The sequence below is a fragment of the Microtus oregoni genome, unplaced genomic scaffold (genome assembly GCF_018167655.1).
Source record: "Microtus oregoni isolate MIOR12 unplaced genomic scaffold, Mior012 000098F_ref0000018, whole genome shotgun sequence".
In the NCBI taxonomy this organism is placed as follows: Eukaryota; Metazoa; Chordata; class Mammalia; order Rodentia; family Cricetidae; genus Microtus; species Microtus oregoni.
In genome coordinates, this window is record NW_024544711.1 from 1,620,512 (window position 1) to 1,641,852 (window position 21,341).

General features: G+C 42.8%; 1 protein-coding gene across 4 annotated transcripts in view; it reads right to left on the reverse strand.

Moving 5' to 3' along the window:
• Window positions 1–21,341, reverse strand: part of LOC121443007 (nucleotide exchange factor SIL1) — a 270,148-nt gene that overhangs the window by 48,679 nt on the left and 200,128 nt on the right. For all 4 annotated transcript variants that reach the window (XM_041644676.1, XM_041644677.1, XM_041644678.1 and 1 more), the window contains 2 exons: window positions 13,469–13,660; window positions 7,726–7,847 (listed from right to left, as the gene is read on the reverse strand). In XM_041644676.1, coding sequence (XP_041500610.1) covers window positions 7,726–7,847; window positions 13,469–13,660 — 314 coding nt within the window. The remainder of the gene's footprint in view (window positions 1–7,725; window positions 7,848–13,468; window positions 13,661–21,341) is intronic.

Here is a 21,341-nt window from a genome sequence, read left to right on the forward strand (position 1 = left end):
CAGCCTGCCTGCCTGCTGCCATGTTCTCTGCCATGACGGCCATGGACTCATCCTCGGAAACTGTGAGCAAGCCCCCAGCTAAACGCTTTCTTTATGTCATGGTGTCTCTCTCTCTCTGCACAGCAATAGAAAAGTAACTAACACACCACATACACATATCCACACACACAAAGTCTAACTATATGCTATATAATAAAAGATGTATCTAGAATATAATGCTAATAAATACTGAGAGAAAAGAGATGAAAGGATATACCTCCAAAATACAAGGTTATTGGATGCATTAAATAAATATCAAATAAACTTTAGGACAAATATAACTTCATAGGAGCTAAGATACTTCTACTAATGATACAAGGTATAGGCATGAAGTTACTCGAACCACATGTATATATATTTAACAACCATAGCTCAAAATACTAGAAAAATGAGTAGTGACAGGAAGAGACAGAAACAGTGATGGTGTCGTGGCTCGAGGTTTCCAGACTGTAATAGGGGTGCAGTTTTCAACATAAGCACAGTCTAGAGTGGACCTGAGAGCCTCTCTTCATACTCGAGCCATATGAACACCTCCTTTTAACAAGACTTCATTTTTCTATCTCTCATTCAGAGGTCCTAAATTTTGTCTCCTGTAACGTTTGAGCTGAAGCTGGAAGCTCTCAGCCACGAGAGGATGGCAAAGTCCCCGAGGCAGAGTCTGTTCTAGTGTTCTGCGCCCCTTAGGATTTCAGTTTTGTTTGGATTTAGGATTTCTGTACTTTTTTCAGAGCTACCACATAAAGGTTTGATGTTACTAATTTTCCCTGAAGTTATGCAAAGAAACTGTCCTACCATCTCTTCTGCTGAGTTGAGCGAGTGTGTAAAGAAACATTCAAATATTTAATCTCACATTTCCAGGTATTTTGATTCTTGGAAAATTTATTAAATATAGAAATCTTCAGGTCTACTCTGATTTGTTTTGTTACTGTATTAATTACAAACATATACTTAGTAGAAAAAAATCAAACAAAATCAAGTATAGAAAATGACAAGTCCACTGCTCTAGGTGACACCATTTTCCTCTGAGTTTTAGTGGTTTTAGTTTTTGTGTTAGACTATTTTTTTTAAGAATTGTTTTACTTATTTTTTCCAGTTCTCTTTTAAATTTTTTTTTGAGTTATATATTTTTTTCTCTCCTTCCCTCCCTTCCTCCCCCTCTCCCCTTCTAACCATGATCCCCATGCTCCTAATTTACTCATGAGATCTTGTCTTTTTCTACTTCCCATGTAGAATAGAAAACCATTTATTCTTAAAGTAGCCAAATAGACTTACACTCTGCAAAGTGCTGGGGACTTGGGTGCCCGTTCCTACTCCTCCAAAGCACTCATTTTTGTTGCAGAAATAAATGAAAGGATTGATGAACTATGAAGCAGTCAATGTATTAAAGAGTCAGTTTAGACGTCCAGGCAACAAATGCTAATAAAACTGAAGATAAAGGAAAGAACTTTGTGGTCTGGGGCTAGGCAAGGAGTAATTAAAAGACACATTCAATACTGAAAAGTCTGAAGGCAGCAGAGAATGTGGAGGAGGCAGGAGCACATCAGAGATAGATTCAATAGAAATCTGAGGAGACAAGTCCATTAAGTGAACAGTGCCTCCTTTACCAGGACGGAGTCTTCTTGATCTCTACAGTGCTTAAGGCAGCGGGTCAGGCCGAGAGCTCGTTTTCCACTTGTCATTAATTGTAGTCTGAGAATCGCTAACCAGATTCTGAATGCAGTGCATGAGCCATGGCTATCTAGTTGCCTGGGCCAGTCTTGGTCATTACACTAATCACTTTATCAGAAACATGCTTTTGAATACCTCCCTTGTCTCTGGAGAAGTGTAGAAAATAAGAACTTGAGGCAAAATGTCACATTAGTCCTATGGGTCACATTTAAACTTTTATTTAAATGCTGGCAACTCCAACGTCTGACCTCATCCCAATTTTTAGCCTTCTATTTTCTGGGCCTTGAGCCAGTAGGGTAACACACTCATTTCCAAGGGCTTAGGTCTTAAAGGGTCAAGGTGTGGTATCTGAATCACCCACTATTACATCATTAATAATAAAAATACTCTCCACTCAGCCTTGTTCATTATCTCACGAGTAAAATTAATTTGTAGGTATTACTTTCATTCGCTTCTTCATTTAGTCTTCCAGTAATTATCTCCTGACCATCCATTTAAGGCCAGGCTTGTGTTATACAATAAAGAACAAGCAAAGCTAAAGTTACCCTATCTTCTCCAGTACTACCTAGTCAGGGAAATAAAGAGGAATCAAACACCTATATAGTTGCAAACTGAGACAAATACTCTGAAGAAGAATATAACAGACTAAAATATCAGAGGGAGTTTGGAAATTTATCAATATGAATGTAAGTTCAGTTACAAGGATCAGTTCAATAATAATCAACCATGATTCAAAAAAAGTGAAGATATTTAATTACTTTTCACAAAAAGAGGCTGAAAATTAGTATCTCCAAACACCACTATAGTGTCTCCACGGCATCAGGAAGGGCACAGGCTCCTTCTGTCTGTCCTCTCCATCATCCTCCTCAGTTTACTGGTCTTTTGTCCTTGTGCTTCTCAGTTCGCTGGTCTAAGGTAGCTGCTGTGGCTCCAAGACAGGCGAGTCAAGGCAAGAAGCAGTGGGTGTGGCCTCCCTCTGAGCCTTCTACTCACAGGAGTTAAATCTTTGCAGAAGCTCTCTACTCAGTATCTCTTTATGCTGCATCAGTCAGAACCGGGTCATTCGCCTATGTTGAAATCAATCCATATCCATAGAGAATGGGATTACCGTGCTTGGTTTAGATTATTCACGGCGGCAGGGTGGTGGGGGGACTCTCTCATTCTGGACAAGACACTGTACTTACAAAGTCAAGTTTCTCTAAAGTCAATGAAGAAGAGGAACGGCTTAGGAGATAAGAGCAGTGGAGACGAGAGCCCGCAAGCCTGGTTTACCGACGGGATTGAAGACAGCACAGACTCAAACACCATTCGAAGGTTTCAAGGTGGAGTAACTACAATAATTGTGACAAGAATAGATGAAAAGAGAATGTGGGAAGAAAAACCTAGTTTGTCAAAAAAAAATAATGAATTCAACTTTCTTAAGAATGTGAGGTTCAGTCAGCATGGCAGAATCCAGCATGAGGGAATCTTAGAAAAAGGACTAGACTTGAATGCAGACTTCGTAGTGATTCACAATTAGAGGGTGTTTAAAACCACAGGAAGAGAAAGCCATTAGCAGATGAGCAGAGAGGACAAGGCTGGAAGATTCTTGGTGAGTAGCTACAGCGGGAGCAGCAGAAGGCTGGTGTTGTGGGCTGGGGACGTAGCTCAGCAGCAGAGCACATGCTTCGTGTGTGTGAACCCGGGCTTGACTTGCCAGCACAGAACAAAGGAGGCAAAATAATCAGTTATGGACAAGAGAGTACAACGACACACACTTTCCAAGGACTGTCACGGCCGACACTGCTGACTGCCAGAGTGATGGCAAAGCACTCTTGATAATCTTCAGGCACAGAGAGACAGAAACCAGATTGTAGAACTAGTGCGTTTGAATATATTAACCTAATGCAGTTCATTAGTATCCTTTTTAATTCATTCCTTCAAGATGTTTGGAAATAAAGGGAAGAAAACTAAACGGCATTAAGCTGTGCTGGAGGCAGAAGGGAGGTGGTGCACACTGACTCCGTGGTGGACCAGAGGGGAAGACAGAGGAGCACAGACTGTGGCAGGGAAAAGAGAACACAACAGGGACAACAAGGATGTTCAATGGGAATCAGGAAGATAGAGGACTGAAGGTAAGGAACAGGGTGGTGGCTGAACACTAAAAGGTATTAAATAGGAAATAAATTTCAAAGTTATCAAACAGATGACAGGGATTAAAATAAATGTTTAATGAAACCAACAATTTTGGTCCTAAGTGAGCCCACAAAGTCATCAGGAAGAGAAAGGGGAAGACACAGCCTAGCACAGAAATTCACCAAGGAACTAAAGACTAAAGACAGAGATGGGTCATGGTAATAAGACACTGGCCAAGTAGTTAAACATTATGGTAAGTAGGGCTGGAGAGCTGCCTCAATGGCCAAGAGTTCTTCTAGAGGATCCAGGTTTAGTTCCTAGCACCCACATGGCAGCTCACAACCATCCAAACTCCAGCTCTGGGGAATCTGATGCCCTCTTCTGATCTCCTTGGGCACCAGACATGCAGGTGACATGCATACACATGTGGGCAAAATACTCATGTATAAAATAATCAAAAATTATTTTCAAATTAAAGGTAAAACATTGGGAAGAGCACAGAGAGCATGGGGTCATGCGCAATGCTCGAAACACACTGGTTCTATTAGAACATCTTCAACCCACATCTGCCAGGGAGCTTCCCAGGAAGATGCGAGGAGAGTGGTTAAAACATACCCTTTCTACAGTGGCAGTATCCTGTTTGGACTCTAACAAATAGCTTGCCTGAAGACCAGAGGGCAGAGCTAGCCACTAGTTAACCATAGAGGTCTGGATGTCTGTACAGACAGACAGGAAGTGATATGGTTGGGTGGAGAGAGGCATTTAAGGCAAAGGAGACAGTTGTTTGGCCTCTTTTCAGCGGAGTTAATAAGGTAAGAGTTGGCTGTATTTTGCTCCTTTCTCTCTCTGATCTTTCAGCATTTGACCTGATACCTGGCTCCGGTTTTTGTTTTTTGTTTTTTTTATTTTTGTTTTTGCTTTTGTTTTCCGAGACAGGGTTTCTCTGTAGCTTTGGAGTCTGTCCTGGTGCTCACTGGAGCAGACACCAGCTTCTTCATCCTTCAACTCATGTCAGTTCAGTGTAGAGGTTTGCAAAGAGACGAAGGGAAAGACGGCCAGTTTGCTGAGAAGAAGCAAAACCAGACTGTAGAAAGCTTTATGGCTTCTGAAATTCACAAGGTTTTCTAAAACTTCCTTTCTTACAGAAGCAAAAAGGACTTGTCTGAGACTCCTGGTACAGACTGCAGCAGGCATTAAGAGGCATTAAGAGGCACTACTGTAGGATGAGATCAGGTCACACAAAGGTCAATGAGAATAACTTACTTGAAGAAGAAAGGGGCTTTTAAAAGAGAGTAGCTATGGAAATAGGAACCTGCTAACGGTCAGCGCACACATTTCTGCATAATCTGCACAGAACTTTACCTATCTTATTATGCATGGGCAATAAGCAGAAAATGATAAGCAGAAAATGAGTATGTGTGACCCTCAATTGGGTGTTAATCATGTTTAAATAAAGGAACAAATTTTATTTCAGTAGCCATGTCAATTATGTTTCTGTCATCTTTTCCTTGATCTTGGGATAACTGATGTTTAACATTGGGGAAGAGACCTCTTCATCCACAGAAATGTGCATGGAAGAACTTATTAGGCAATTAACCCAGGCAGGCATATAAACACCCTCATGGAGCAGCAACATCAGCATCAAAAGACACGATAGGACATAAACACCTTAACAAAGACAAACTGGGGACGACAGGGCTTGTGCTATAGAAATAAATGATGCAAGAATTTCCCTATAAGGAAAACTGATAGTAAAAAAGGACCTATTATGATGAGGTAATGATGCTGATGCCACATTATTATGGGCAAGTGCTTATTATATATTTTTATTTGCTATTCATCTTTATGAGAGGCACTGGACACCAATTACTGTTCCCAGTTCAAAAGGTTGCCTACAGATGCATGATTCCAGGATGCTATTTCTAGAATGCCCCTTTGGCAAAGAGCAAGTTTATCTAATCACTGCGATTACACATCCAATCTAGTCTGAAACAGGGAGGGGTGCAGTCATCTTACTTAGGGCAGCATAAGTAGGTTGTGCACATCAGACAATAGCACTGAAGCCAGCCTCTGACAGAAATAGTCTTACTTGTGTCGAGCTTCTCTTTGCATAAACCCTGACATTTTCCTGGTGTTTGGAAGCCTGCTTCTGGCTTCCAGAAGCTCTGGCGCCATCCCATGCCGTCACTGTAACAGCCTTCAGTGAGCTATCAAAACCCCAGCTAGAACACTTTGGTTACAGTACTGTGCTTGCCATCACAACACTAAACTGGAATAGTTTATATTTTCTCTATTAATATTAGTGATACTATATAAACGCTAACATGGTCTCACACTAACACAGTCCAGTCATGGAGACATCGTCACAATACCACATATTAGCACAGCATGTGGGCGAGGTATAGTGGTTTGCTAGGAATGTCTAAATGCATGCTTCTCAAGTCACTGGGTCCCCTTTAACAAGGAAGTGGTATGAAGATACTACTGTTTCTCCAGAATCTATTTCCAGAAGCAATGGCAAGGAATATATAGGATAGCACATTTATACTGGAAGTATTTTGGAATAAGACTGAGATTTCAAAACTGAGTCTAGATGAAGAGGTTAGAATTTGAGTTAGTTCACTTCTGGCTTGAGAAGCAAGAGTGAACCTGTGTGAGTTCTCAGGTCTCCACAGCCTTATGAGGGTGAGACCCTGGACTGAAACCTCAGCTGTGTCGAGTGGCTGGACAGGCGATCCTCGGAAAACACTGGCTTTGGAAAGTGAGACTAAGGGAGACTGAGGTGTCCTGAAGTCAGAACCTAACCATCTACAGCACTACCACAGGACAATCGAGGCCTGAAGGTCAGAGCAGGAATATAGATAGTCCTACTACTGCAGATGTCTTTAGATGAACACAACAATATAAAGGTATACTGATCTTTTAAAATGAGTAAAACGGTTCGATACCCACATATTTCTCCATGTCTATTCTTTCAAGAAGCTGTCTACTGTTTGTCTTGCCTGACAAGTTTTCCAGACTAAGACAGACTAACTATGCTAAAAAGACTACATCCACAGAATGCAATACCTGACTACATGTTGACTGGTTTAGTGTTGAGAGCCAAAGTTACATCTTAAGTTTTAATTACTGTACCACAGAAATCCATGAAATCCATGTGATCTGCTAGCCCCTCGGCTAAGGACAGACAGTTCCTGGAACGCTGGGGGCTCCTGTTCATGGAAGACAACCAGCCACAGTCTTGACTCCTCTAAACAAGTTTGTCTGACCCATCTGCGGCTGGATGGGCTTCATCGCATGTGGGTGGGAGGTTCATGGGTAGGAAATACCTCAGGTTGTATACTTGTCCCTGGTTGGACCTGGTGGGAAATGCAGTTAATTATGGGTTTTGCTTCTTAAGCCCTTGTAAAACCTGAGGGGCCATTTACCTGGGGCACCAGAGATGGACTTGAACAAAGCCCATCTACCTGACCAGCATTTGACTAAAGTTGCTTCAAATTTGGTTTCTATTGTGGTAGTGGTCTTATTCTTGACTGGTGGGATTAACACTAGCAACTGGGGGAAGCTACATCCCTCTCAAAAGGCCTTTATTAGTCAGATTCACCAAGTATTCCCTAGATGTAGCTTTACTGTACAAAGGATCAACTCCTGTAGCTTATCTCCTTTCTCACTACTTACTATATGTGGCTGGCTGGTCCTTTATTAATTTTTACGAAAATAGAAAATGTGACCTAAGATCTGTGACTAAGTGTGTGTATACATGCATACATACATACTTACATACAAACCTCCATTTGGAATAAAGACTGACTCAAGCCCCAGCTTCACCAGCACCACACTGGCCAGCAAGTAACTTTTCCTCAAGCCAGTTAGGGCCAGTGACAATCCACCCATGCTGCTCACCTGGAAAAGGCCGCGCCCAGCACAAACGCAGCATACTCCTTCACCTGGGGTTCTGTGCTGTTGAGCCCATTAATCACCACTTGAAGGCCACCGAAGGACAGCAGGTCCTGTGCATTATCCATCTGCAACAAAGACATTGCTGAGCCCAGGATAGCCATCAGGGAAGGAAGCCCTTTTCGGACAGCTCTTCTTTTGGTGACTAGCCAAAAACAAAGGTAAAAAGCAACAGTGGCATCTCTGAGTATCTAGGAAGGGTGCATGAGCAACTTAACTTTTAAAGTAATTTTACATTTGAGAACTTCTCATTCATGTAACACCATTTATGAGCACCTGCGTGGGAATTGGAGGAAATGGCACCTAGCTCTTGCTAATGCCAAACATGCCTCTTCAGAAAAATCTAATGCTGCAGTGAGTCACAAAGCTTACTCCAAACACACAAGCTGTTAACAAAAAGAACCTGGCATCATGGCACCAGTGCCATACTTTCTGTGGATATACAAACACAATGGGAACAGTGGAGGCTAAAAAAAAGTTGACTTTTAATTAGAAACCAGGGACTATAAAAGGAGCCCTGTTGACTGGGCAGGGTGTGTGGGGAGCGCTGAGGGTGTTCCACAAGAGTGCCGAGAGAGAAGTAACAATTAGCCTGTTTTGTAATGTTGACTGGATCTGAGGACACTTATTATAAAATCTGTATAAAACTCAGTTTCCCAAAGGCTTCAACCTAGGTCTGCTTTACTACCAAGGGATTATGTGAAACCAGTGCAGGGTGTTTCTATCATCGCACAGCCGGTAAGCTGAGTGACTGCAAACAATGACCCTACGGGATGGTAAAAGGTCTCATTACAATAAAATCAATACTAAATAATTGCAGACATGTCTTTTCATACATCCTAGTTTGAGATGTAGCAGACATGCTGATTTTGTGGCACTTAAATTATTATTTTAAATTGCTATTAAATAACCATTTAGCCAGGTGGTGGTGGCACTTGGGAGGCAGATCTCTGTGAGTTTGAGGCCAGCCTGGCCTACAAAGCGAGTTCCAGGACAGCCAGGGCTATACAGAGAAACCCTGTCTTGAAGAAACAACAAAACAAAACAAAACAATCCATTTTACTAGCAAACTTACTAAATTCTGTAATTCAGATTCTTACTGCCCACACGATGCCACTCTGCAGCCCATCAGGAAGACTCAGAAGCGGGAGCCCAGACATGATGTAACGGATGCCTCCTTTCTCACCTACAACCCAGAGCTGGTTCCTTTCTGACTCTGTCCTAACTTCTTCCTCTAAACTACAAAGTAGGTTCTGAGAGAAAAAGCAAGTCTAGACTAATGTCTGACTCTGTCCATGTTCTAGGTGGGCCTGGCCTATCTTTAGCACTTGGACGATCACTGTCATGCATTTCTGATCCCCCTTGCTCGGGGTTTTCCAGATACAAACTCACTGCTCAAAATCCCATCAGTCCACATCTGAGATGGCCACTTACCAAACCCTGGCAGAGCAGCCGCCTTTGGGCTGACCCCAGCCCAACACAGCCCAGAGTCGCTGGGAATCTGCGTTCTAGATTCCACTTATCTCTATGGCAACAATTCCATAAGACACAAATTGCTGATATTTCTTTAAACACAGTAGCCTTTGAAGGTATCCTACCATTGTTTGGCTAGCAATGGAAAGCAATGGTTCATTCTGGCCTACTTGTGCACCAAAAGCTGGTTCTTCCCAGAGCCACACAAAAGACAGCAGGTTTAGAGCCAAAACTTTTCTCAGGCTTCCTCCAGGATGGGGCAAGACCAGTGGAGAGGAGTGCAGGAGAGAGAGCATCCAAAGGGGATAGAGGGAACTAAGTCAACTCTCAGAAAGTTCAGAGCACTACAAGATGTGAGAGAACAGAAACCTGAGAAAGAACAGTGGGGTAAATGACTGAGGAGTCACACGAGAAAAGGCAGGTTCTCTGCCCAGGCAGAAGGGGCACGCAGAGCCTTCTCATAAATAACTCACAAACTGTTTTCTACACACAAGATTTTGCTTTTCACATATCCTGTTTAAATAATTAAAATATGGCTGCAAGGAATCCTTTGGCAGATCCAGTTCAAGTCCTTGAAGCACATGGCTCTTTAAGCCTCTATTCAGTGAATTTAGAATGGGAATCGACTGAAGGTCATGGCTAGAAAAGTTCTATTTGCTTCAAAGTTAGCGTTCCACCACCCAACTCTCCATCACACTGGAAACCAGGCTGAGCTATGTACTCGAGAATCTCCCTGAGAAATCACATCTTACCAAGGTCATATGGTACCTTAGTAACAAGCTGAGTCAATGACTCAGAACACTGAGGCACTTCTGCCAATAGAGTGGGTTTAGCCTTGACCAATGGACTGTCTCTGTGGTGACTTCTGGCCAAGTCTGGTCAGTCCAAGAAACTGTAAGAGTGGACTGCAGTGCCACCCAGGGGATGGCACTGCCAGATGGGACCTGCAGGGAAATGTTGTTGTTGTTGTTGTTGGGTCAGCCTAGCTTAGCCTTTGTGTAACTCACCCCTTCTAGGCATGGTGAGCCTTGTAGTGATTTTAGCCTTTCATGTGACCTGAAGAAAAACCTACAGAAAGCTGATACCTAATAATCCACCCAAGGATGTTAAAGATGGAAAGCATAGTAAAAACTGTCAGCATCAATAAGCCTTGAAAGCTGTTGTGGGAGGTCCTTCCGCTCCTCCAGCCAATAGCCGCTGAGATACCAGCCCATTGGGGCGTGGTCTCTCTCTTTAAAAAAGCGGCATCTTCCCTCCTTGCTCTCTCCTACTTCCTGCTCCATTTCTGGCCACTAGACTCCTTCCTGATTGCGCAGAGGGCTGTCATCTGGGACGGTGATCTGTAAGTTTTTTCCCCTTTAAATAAATACCACCTTATTAATCATAATTCCAAACTGCTGTGGGATTGTTTGTGACTTACGCCTTTAGGAAGCCTTGATTCTTTAAATGTCTCTAATGGAAAAGCTGGGACTAGGAAGAGAAAAGAGAACCCAGGTTCATTTTGTATCACCTTGTAAGAGGATCACAGTCTTGCTATTTGGGGTCTGAGAAAGAGTTGAACAGGGCAAGAGAATGAAGTGACTCCTGCAGACAGCACACTCAAGTTCACCACAGAAGCTGTCAAAACCCCAAAGAGAAAAACAATGTCTCTTAGCCTAGTTTAAAGAAAACAAGGACACTGTCATGTGCAGGGTGGGGTAGGAGACAATACTGAGGCTCTGGCACTCTGGGTAAGGATTGCATCCTTTGATTATGACCATACAGCCTTTTGGGACCACCAAAAGTAGCCTCCTGTCTGGGCTCTATTTCCACCAAGGCTCCCTATCTCTGGTCAGATTCTCAACAACAGCTGGAGGGTTGTTTTCACCCCATCCTCTGTCCACTATGCTCCAACTCCTCTCTCTTTCATGGCCTATAAGGTTCCATGGTCTCTTTTCTTTTTTTCTATCTCTTTTTTATTATGTAAAATAAATTTTCTTTCTTTTTAAAATTTATTTATTCTATGTATTTTTTGCATCATGTATCTTTTTTTTTTTTTTGATTTTTCGAGACAGGGTTTCTCCATAGCTTTTGGGTTCCTGTCCTGGAACTAGCTCTTGTAGACCAGGCTGGCCTCGAACTCACAGAGATCCGCCTGCCTCTGCCTCCCGAGTGCTGGGATTAAAGGCGTGCGCCACCACCGCCCGGCTTGCATCATGTATCTTAATTCCCTTTATTTCCATGTCCCTTCACATCTGACCTCCACCCCTGCACACCCCCCAAATAAAACAAAATTTAAGAGAAAAAAAGCAAAAAAAAAAATTAAATTTAAAAAAGGGAAAAACTTAAAAATCTCACTCTAGAAGCTACAGTGAGTTATGTCATGAGTCCCCTTTGTCCAGACATCTTAACTTGCAAGTGTCATTGCAGAGAGTCAGTGGTCTGGTTCGAGGCCTCTGGTTTCTAATACCCTATCAATGCTGGGCCCTTGCTAGGGCTCCTGCTGGATATCCTGTTGTTGCCCTATGTTGTGGAGATCCTGCCGCTTTGGGTCTGCAGGTTAGGTCCGTTCATAAGCTCAAGTTGATCATAGATAGGATGAATGATGGGGTGAGTCTGGGCCTGGGCAGCCATAGTGTTGGTCCGTCAGATATGAAATGGGGATAGCTTTCCCATGTTTACAACTTCAGGGTTGGCTTACCTACAGCTGCACTAACGGGGTTGGCTCTATTTTGCTGCCCTGGTGAGGTGCAGCTGCAGGGGGTCAGGGATGGCTCTCCTGCTCCTATGACCACAGGGTCAGCTCTGCCACCTGCCCCAGATACTGATGGGTGGAGAGGGGCACTCTGCCACAAGACATATGGGGAATGGGTACAGCTCTCACATGTTCACAATTTCAGGGCTGGCTCACCTACAGCCTGCACTGACAGGTTGGTTCTGTTGTGCTTTCCTGGCAAGGTGCAGGGCCTGCCCTCCCAAGTGTTGCAGCTGGTGGGCGTCGGGGATGGGTCTCCTACAATGATGACCACAGGGCCAGTTCTTCCACCTGCCACAAGCACTGATGGGCAGGCCTCTTCCTTTTCTTTAGCTCTAGTCAATGTCCTTTTGCAGTTCCTCAAATATATTGTATACAGCGTGATCTCCACTCTCCCCTAACCACCCCCAAATTCACCCTTACCGCTTCCTAATTCCATGTCCTTAAAAAAATAATAACCCACTGAGACTGGTTTGTGCTGCCCATGTATGATGGGTGAGGAGCCAGCTACTGGAGCTTGATGAGCCACCAGGAACCACAGCATAAAGCAAGCTTCCTCCCCTCCCTCAGCCATCAGCTGTCAAGAGCTTCTCAGCCAGGGGTGGGGGCTGGGCAGCCCCTTCTCCCTGCAGGCTGGGCTGCTGGCTGGCTTGGCTGTGCGCAGGTCCTGTGCAGACAGCTCAGCCGCTGTGTGGGTTTATGAGAGTGAGGACAGCAGCCTGCTAAGTCCAGAGGACACTGCTTCACGCCAGCTCTCACGCCATCCTCACCCCTCCCCGCAGTGTTCCCACAGCACTCTGGGGAAGGCGAGTAGAACACAGGTGATGTGGAGGGGAAATGGAGAATAATCGGCAAGAAGCTGTAATCAATAAATATTTTTGACTTTGCCACAACTATTTGGTCTCTGCCACAACTATTCAACTGTACCACCATAGCATGAAAATAATAAAGACTACATCAAAAAGTGGGTGCAACTATCACAATAAAGTGATATTTACAAACACAGACATTACTCCGGATTTGGCCATAGGCAACAGCTACCACCACCGGCTTAAGCGTTTCTCTTCTTCATCTAGCCAACTCCTATTCCTCTGAGAAGTCATCTTTTATTGACTCTAACTAGTCGAAGTCGGTTAGTTCTAAGTTCCCCTATGATACAGTCCTGCAGCACCCTTTGAAACCCCTATTATAATCTCAAATTAACTGTTTGTTAATTTGCTCAGTTGTTCATTATATTTATTTCCCTTTCCAGACTATAAGTACACACAATTATGGTTATTTTGTCTTAATGTTTAAAAAAAATATGGGTAAAAGTTCAAGCAAAAAAGAGGTTTGTTCTAGCCTCCAAGAAGACATCACTGCCACAGACACCGGCCTGCACTGAAGCATCTGTGCCATGGAGAAGCAAAACTGGGGAAGCTGTTTCCTCGGTTTAGGGCAGGCGTTTATTTTTAGAGCTATCAATTAAAGGAAATACTCTACCTGGTGAACATAGTACTCGAGATCGAAGAGCGCAGCGACCTTCTCTTCTAGGCTGGAGCTGGAGCTGTTGAACTTGTTTATCAGCCGCACCATAATCTGCATGTCACTTTCGAGAACAACGTTCAGCTCGTCAAATTCCTTCTTCAGCTCCTCAATGGGGCGGAAGAGCTGCCTCACCGTGGCCTGCCTTGCCTAAAGAAAACAGCAAAGACATGATTAATACAAGGAGCTAGAGACACTTCCCTAAGATCCACCCAGTCTGCTGCGGATGGCCACCCTTCCAGAACTGCTCTTCCAACACCGGGGATAGATTAGATCTACTAGATCTATTAGATTTCCAAGAGACTCAGAGACGCCATCAGAATCTACCCAGATAGGGCTCTGCTCAAAAACACACTTTAAGACATTCCTAGGCATGCTTATTCAAGTTTGGAAGAAACATCTTCTTGGTGCAAACACTGAAGTCAGGGAAAGCAAGACAAGTTCCCGTTCAACCTCTAATCGCACAGGACAGTTAGAGTAGGTGGACAATCTACACCATGGTTCTCTATCTTCCACAACCAGAATACCCTGGCCTCACACTGCCCACATTTTGGGGAAAGCCGGATGTGGGAAACTGTGGGGAAGAGCTGTCAGAGCAAGAACAATTTGCCGATGAAAATTAAATCCCTGTCATTACTGTCAATCTAACCACAGGTGTGCGATTTGTTCAACTGTTTGAAATGGCTAAATTACTGTATGTACTACACTCAAATCTCCAACAATGTTCTCTCAATCCTCCCCACCCCACACACATACAAAGATTTTTAAAATGAAGTTATTTTGGAGGTGAATAAAAGACTTTAATTGGGTATTTTATACATGTGGCACTCCAATTTCTTCCTAATTTTAGTGGATAGTGCTCTTTATAAAGAGTCTGAAAGGTTGCAGTGGTTTATGTATCTATCTTCCAGGAAAAATTAAAAGGCATGGGTATTTATAAAAAGCAGGATGATGAGCGCTTGTCAGCTCCAAATTATCCATCTATTACCCATGGCTTCTCTCCCCAGCATAAGTGTTCTATAGAAATACCAACCAAAGGTATGAATCAGCCTCTTAAAGAGATGCTCCAGCAGAGCTCTCCCATCTATGAGGTACCGTACCCCGTCTCTGGGCTGAAACCCTGTGAGATGCTCTTGCAAATCTCAGGGGGAGGTGTCTGGACGGTGAGCAAAGCCAGCAAAGAGATCTGGGGAGGCTAAGGCACTTAGAGCCATGGAATAATAGCAGCAATAGACAGGGGAGCTGAACAAATAAGGTAGCTCTCGGGCAGATCTCTGAGAGTTCAAGGCCAGCCTGGTCTATATAGTGAGTTCCCGGACAGTCACGGTTAGAGAGTGAGACCCTGTCTCAAAAAAAAAAAAAAAAAAAAAACAAGTGATCTCTGCCTTACAAAGATGATGGTTCCTGGTTCTAAAGAAAGCCTATTAAAGAAACAAGAAGAAAAAAAAAGAAGAAAAATTTAGTCTGAAATAATGATAAGCTCATGGGAAATTATAAAAATAGAGTAAGAGCATCCTGTACTCTACCCAGTTCCCCCAACAGTGCCGTCTCATATAATGACAATGTAGCATCAACAGCAAGAAAAGGACGCAGTACAATAGGTCTTATATATGTTATAGTAGGTCTCATAATACAATAGAAGAATTATATTGCACCACCTTTTACACGCACACTTTTACATGTAAATTGTGTGTATATATAAGCATCATTTTATACACTACAGAGTTTTATTCAGGTTACAGACTTATGTAGCCATCAATACAATCTCCCCACAGAGGAACCCACTGGACATGCTCTTTATAGCTCCATCTTGTGCTCCCACTGCGTCCTAGCCCAAAGCCCCGATAACCACTGATTCTTTTCTCCAGCTCTGTAATTCTGACATTTGGGGAATGTTATATAAATGGAATCACACAGATTGGCTTTTTTTTTCACTAAGCATAATGCCCTTGAGAGCTACCCAAGTTACTGCACACATCAAGCGTTCGTTTCTTGTTACTGCTGAGTATTTCATCGTCTCCATAGAGTTTCCTTAATCATTTACCTGCTTAGGCACATCCGAGCTGTTTCTAGGTTTTGGCTACTGTAACACACCTGCTCAGCAGGAGATGGGTCAGTGGGTAAAGCACTTGCCACTTGAGAATGACAACCTGAATTCAATCCCTGAACTCAGGTGGAAGCAGTGAGCCAATTCCTGAAGGAATCCTCTGACCTCCACGCGTGCACTGTGGCATAAGCACACCTCCACACATGGACAATAAATACATAGGTAGGTAGATAGAACTGCTATGAACACATGAAGCCTATATACAGATTTGTTTAAACATATAAACACAAATGCTGGCTTATATGGTAAATATATGTTGTTTCATTTAAAAGCTGTTTTCCAGAGAATATGTACCATTTTACATTCCTATATGCTATGTATAAAATACCCCAGTTAACCATATCTTTACCAGTATCTGGTACTATCATCATTTTATGTCCTAATAAATAGTTATTAATATCTTTTTTTTTTTGAGACAGGGTTTTTCTGTAGCTTTGGTGCCTGTCCTGGAACTAGCTCTTGTAGACCAGGCTGACCTCCAACTCACAGAGATCTGCCTGCCTCTGCCTCCCGAGTGCTGGGATTAAAGGCGTGTGCCACCACCACCCAGCTTTTGCTTTTTTTTTCTTTCAATCTCTCTCTCTAAGATTTTATTTATTATGTATACAGCATTCTGTATGCCTACAGGCCAGAAGAGGGCACCAGATCTCATTACAGGTGGTTGTGAGCCACCATGTGGTTGCTGGGAATTGAACTCAGGACCTTTGGAAGAGCAGCCAGTGCTCTTAACCACTGAGTCATCTCTCCAGTGCCTTATTAATTCTCTTTGTAGACTTAATTTGCGTTTCTCTAGTGGCTAATGATGCTAAACAAGTTTTCATGGCTTATCTACCATCTACATATCTGCTTTGGTAAATTTTAAAAAAAATTTCCCACTTTCTAAATAGGTTTATTTTAACTGTTGAATTTTGAGGGTTGTTTATATATTGTATATAAAAATCCTACATTGGACTTGATATATAAGTTACTGGTAGAGCACGGCAAAGGTTTAGCACATGCAAGGCCATTAAAAGAACAGACTGTTGGATATGAATAGCCCCTCCTCTACACGAGGCTTCACATTTCAGGTACCGCAATGTATTAACTGCAACCATGTTTTAGGGCTGAGGATGTAGTTTAGTCTTTGGAGTGCTTGCCTGGCATGCATGAAACCATGGGTCTGATCCCTAACACCACATAAGTTAGATATGGTAGTGTATACCCGCAACCCTACGCATTCAGGAAGTATAGCGGAGGGTCAAGGTTCAAAGCCATCCTCAGCTACATTTTGAGCTCGGGGCCAACTGAGATACATGAGACCCTGTCTCAGAAATAAACTTGGGATTAGAGAAATGATGCAACAGGTAAGAGTGTATGCTGGCTGAGAGTGGTTGGGCCTTTCAGAAAGCAGAGGCAGGGGATCTTTATGAGTTCAACGTCAGTTTGGGCTACATAGTAAGACATTGTGTCAAAAAGTGCATACTGCACTCCCAAGGTGGCTCACAAGTGACCCAGTTCAGGGGATCTGATGTCTGCTTTTAGTCACCGTGGACACTCACAGACAAACCTCCACACCTCCACAGAGACAGACAGACAGACCACACAGAGACAGACAGACAGACAAGCACACACACACACACATAATCAGTGCTTCTTAGCCTTCCTAATTCTGAGACCCTTTAATACAGTCCCTCATGTTCTGGTGGTCCTCAACCATAGAATTATTTTGTTGCTACTTCATAACTGTAATTCTGCTAGTTATAAATTTTGATGTAAATAGCTGATATGCAGGATATCTGATATGTGACCACTGGTAAAGAACCATTCCACCCCTAAAGGGGCTGTGACCTACAGGTTGAGTGGTGTTGCACTAAATAAATTTATTTTAAAAATTTAAGGAAGGCTGAAGATGCAGCTCATTGGTACCTATGAGGCCTTTGGTTTGATCTCTAGTACTGAAAAAGAAGTTAATAAATATATAAAGTGACAGAAAGGAAAAGTGATACTAACAAAAACTCTTCATGTTAGAGAAACTCTGAGAAATTTTACAACATTTAAAGCTCAATAGGTAAAAATCTAGAAGCTGATCCATCCTTAGAAAAGAGCGTGATCATCCGCCAAGGCAGGAAAGATGCTTGCTTTGTTCTTGCCAGCGTCTATGATAAACAGTCAAGCGGTGTAGACTGCTCTACTCTTTGGTAAAGGTTTCTGTTTTTGTTGTTTTTAAAACCAAGAAATGAAGTTGATTGGGGGAGGGGGGGATTTGGGAGGCGGTGGCGGGGAAGAGACAGAAATCTTTAATAAACAAACAAATAAATAATAAAAAATAAAAAAAAACAAGAAATGAAAACTTTAATTTTCAATGTTTTGGCTTTTTATTTTTTATTTTATTTTTTAATTCTTTCTTTCTTTCTTTCTTTATTTATTTATTATGTATACAATTTTCTGTCTGTGTGTATGCCTGCCGGCCAGCAGAAGGCACCAGAACCCATTATAGATGGTTGTGAGCCACCATGTGGTTGCTGGGAATTGAACTCAGGACCTTTGGAAGAGCAGGCAATGCTCTTAACCTCTAAGCCATCTCTCCAGCCCTGTTTTGGCTTTTTAAATCACAGTACTAAGTAAATATCAGTAGTAGCACTTTTCATTTCTGTAAACATTTATACCTGACAGGAACTACTGGCATGTGTGAGGCCCCGGGCTTAATTCCCAGCACCACATAAACTGGTGATAGTAGCTCACCCAGCTCTCAGGAGGCAGAAGCAGGAGGATCAGCAGTTCAGTTGACTACAGAGACTTTGAGAACAGACCGATCTTGTCCCCTACTCCCCCTCCCCCAAAAGAGCTTGTAACATTTCAAAAACCCTGCTGGATACTGACAGAAAATGCATTGAGCTTACATATTTTACTATGTTGAACATTCCAGTTCACGAACACAGTATGTCTACAGACTGAACTCCTTAATTAACTGACATCATCGTTCATATATGGGTTCTATGTATGCCTCCATGGCTTTATGCCTAAATATTTTACTTTGGGGAGACATGGTATTTATGTATTTTATTTCAATTTCCAGATACTCATAGCTAGTATATAGAAATACAACTGAATTGTGATGGGTTTACATCCTTCACCCTAGCTGAATTCACTAATGTTAGAAGGGTGTTTTGTGTATTAGGGGTTCTGTGGGATTTATACTCAGATGATCTGTCATCTGGAATACGGAGTTGGGTTGTTTCCTTTTACCTCCTCTCTTTGCCTTACTGACTTGGTTAGGGCTGTTTTAAATGAGTGATGAGCTAGGGCTCCTAGAAGAGCAGAAATTATAGAGTGACTCTGGAGAGGGCAGGAGCTTAGCAGTATGGCTTATAGACTCTAGTCATAGGCAACAATGGCTGCCATTGAACAGAAGGTCCAATAATTCCACCAGGCTGAATGTCTCAGCTGGTCTTCAGTACACACCAGAATCCAGAAGAAGTAGGCTTTAATGCCAGCAAAGAAACAGACTTGCTAGCAAGGGAGAGCAAGCAGGCAGAGAGAGAACTGGCTTTCTTCTCTGTGTACTTTCTATAGGCTGCCAGCAGAAGGTATGGTCCAGGATAAAGGTGGATCTTCCTATCTCTAAGATCTAGATTACAAATGGGTTTTACCACTTCTAATAATTTAATTAAAAAGAATTTTCTCATGGGGTGCCCAGACATTTGGGTTTTAGTTAATTCCAGATACTGTCAAGTTGACAGCCAACAAGACCACAAGGGGTGAGTGAGTAGGTCAATGGAGTTGGCCTCTCACTATAAAGTGCACTCAATATTCTTTCATAGATCCCTTCATCAAATGGAGGAAGGTTTCTATTCCTGGGTTTTTTGAGTTTTCATCATAAACAGGTATTGAATTTCTGTCATATGTTCTTAATATCTCAATCGACATATGACGAGGTAATTTTTCTTCCTTAGCTGCCATTGGCCGTTACAGGGATTGGGTTTTATATTTTTGTTTGCTAGCTTCTGATTTTTTTTTTCCAGTCAGAATCCTATTATGCAGCCAGGTTGGCCTCAGGTTCACAAGTGTCTGTGCGGGGTTGACAGGTGTGCAACTAGATCTGTCACGGTACTGTCTCTTTATGCAGCCGACCAGGCTGGCCTCGAACTCACAGAGAGCTCCCTGCTTCTGCCTCCCCAGTGCTGGGATTAAAGGTGTGCACCACCATGCCCAGCTAGAATCAATTTTTCATTTCTTAATAAACCCCTTTCAGTTTTAGTGTTTTAGTCTTTTTGTAAATTGCTGAATTTGATTTGTCTCTATGTTGTTGAGGTTTTTTGCATTTCTATTCATGAGGAATTAATTCTGAAGAGGTTTTTTTTATAAAAAAAACATTTAATACTTTATCAGCTTTAGGTAGAAGTTAACACCAGCCTCATAAAATAAGTTAGCTTCTGCTTCCATTTTCTGGAAGACTATGTAGAGTTGATGGTAATTACTTTTCAATATTTGGTAGATATTGCCTGTCAAACTATATGAAATTCAAGAATTCTTTCTTGGACTATTCTCACTAAAAATCAAATTTCCTTAATGGCTATAGACTCTTCAAATAGTTTCCTATGGGTAAGTATAGGCAGCACATACTTGATTTCTTGCAATGCTGAGGACTGGATTGAGAGCTTTGAGCATACTAACCAAATGTTCTACCGCTGAGCTTCATCCCCAATACTTGGTTTTCTGAAACAGGGGTCTCTCTATGTAGCTCAAGGCTGGTCTTCCGCTTGTGTTCTCTGGCCTCTGATCTCAAATGCTGGGCTCCAGGGTCACTACTATACCTCCCTAGCTGTATCTGTACTTGTGCTCAGTTCAATGTGCCTTTCTACTTCCCCAAAATGTTCTCTTCAACACAGGCATTTGAAGACATTATTACTATTATGGGTTTCTACTTTGATCCATTTATGAGCAGAAAGAATACTCTGTAAATTCAATTCTTTTAGTTTTGTTGAGATTTGTTTTATAACTCAAGGTGCAGTCTAACTTGGTGACTGTTCACGGATACTTGAAAAGAATGTCTATATATACTGCCAGTGTAGGAAGGATGTGTATACACTCCCAGTGTAGGAAGGATGTGTATACACTGCCAGTGTAGGGAGGATGCGTATACACTGCCAGTGAAGGGAGGATGAGTATACACTGCCAGTGTAGGGAGGATGCGTATACACTGCCAGTGAAGGGAGGATGAGTATACACTGCCAGTGAAGGGAGGATGCGTATACACTGCCAGTGTAGGGAGGATGAGTATACACTGCCAGTGTAGGGAGGATGCGTATACACTGCCAGTGTGGATAGGGTGTGTATACACTGCCAGTGAAGGGAGGATGCGTATACACTGCCAGTGAAGGGAGGATGAGTATACACTGCCAGTGAAGGGAGGATGCGTATACACTGCCAGTGAAGGGAGGATGCGTATACACTGCCAGTGTAGGGAGGATGCGTATACACTGCCAGTGTGGATAGGGTGCGTATACACTGCCAGTGAAGGGAGGATGCGTATACACTGCCAGTGTAGGGAGGATGCGTATACACTGCCAGTGTAGGGAGGATGCGTATACACTGCCAGTGAAGGGAGGATGCGTATACACTGCCAGTGAAGGGAGGATGCGTATACACTGCCAGTGTAGGGAGGATGCGTATACACTGCCAGTGAAGGGAGGATGCGTATACACTGCCAGTGAAGGGAGGATGCGTATACACTGCCAGTGTAGG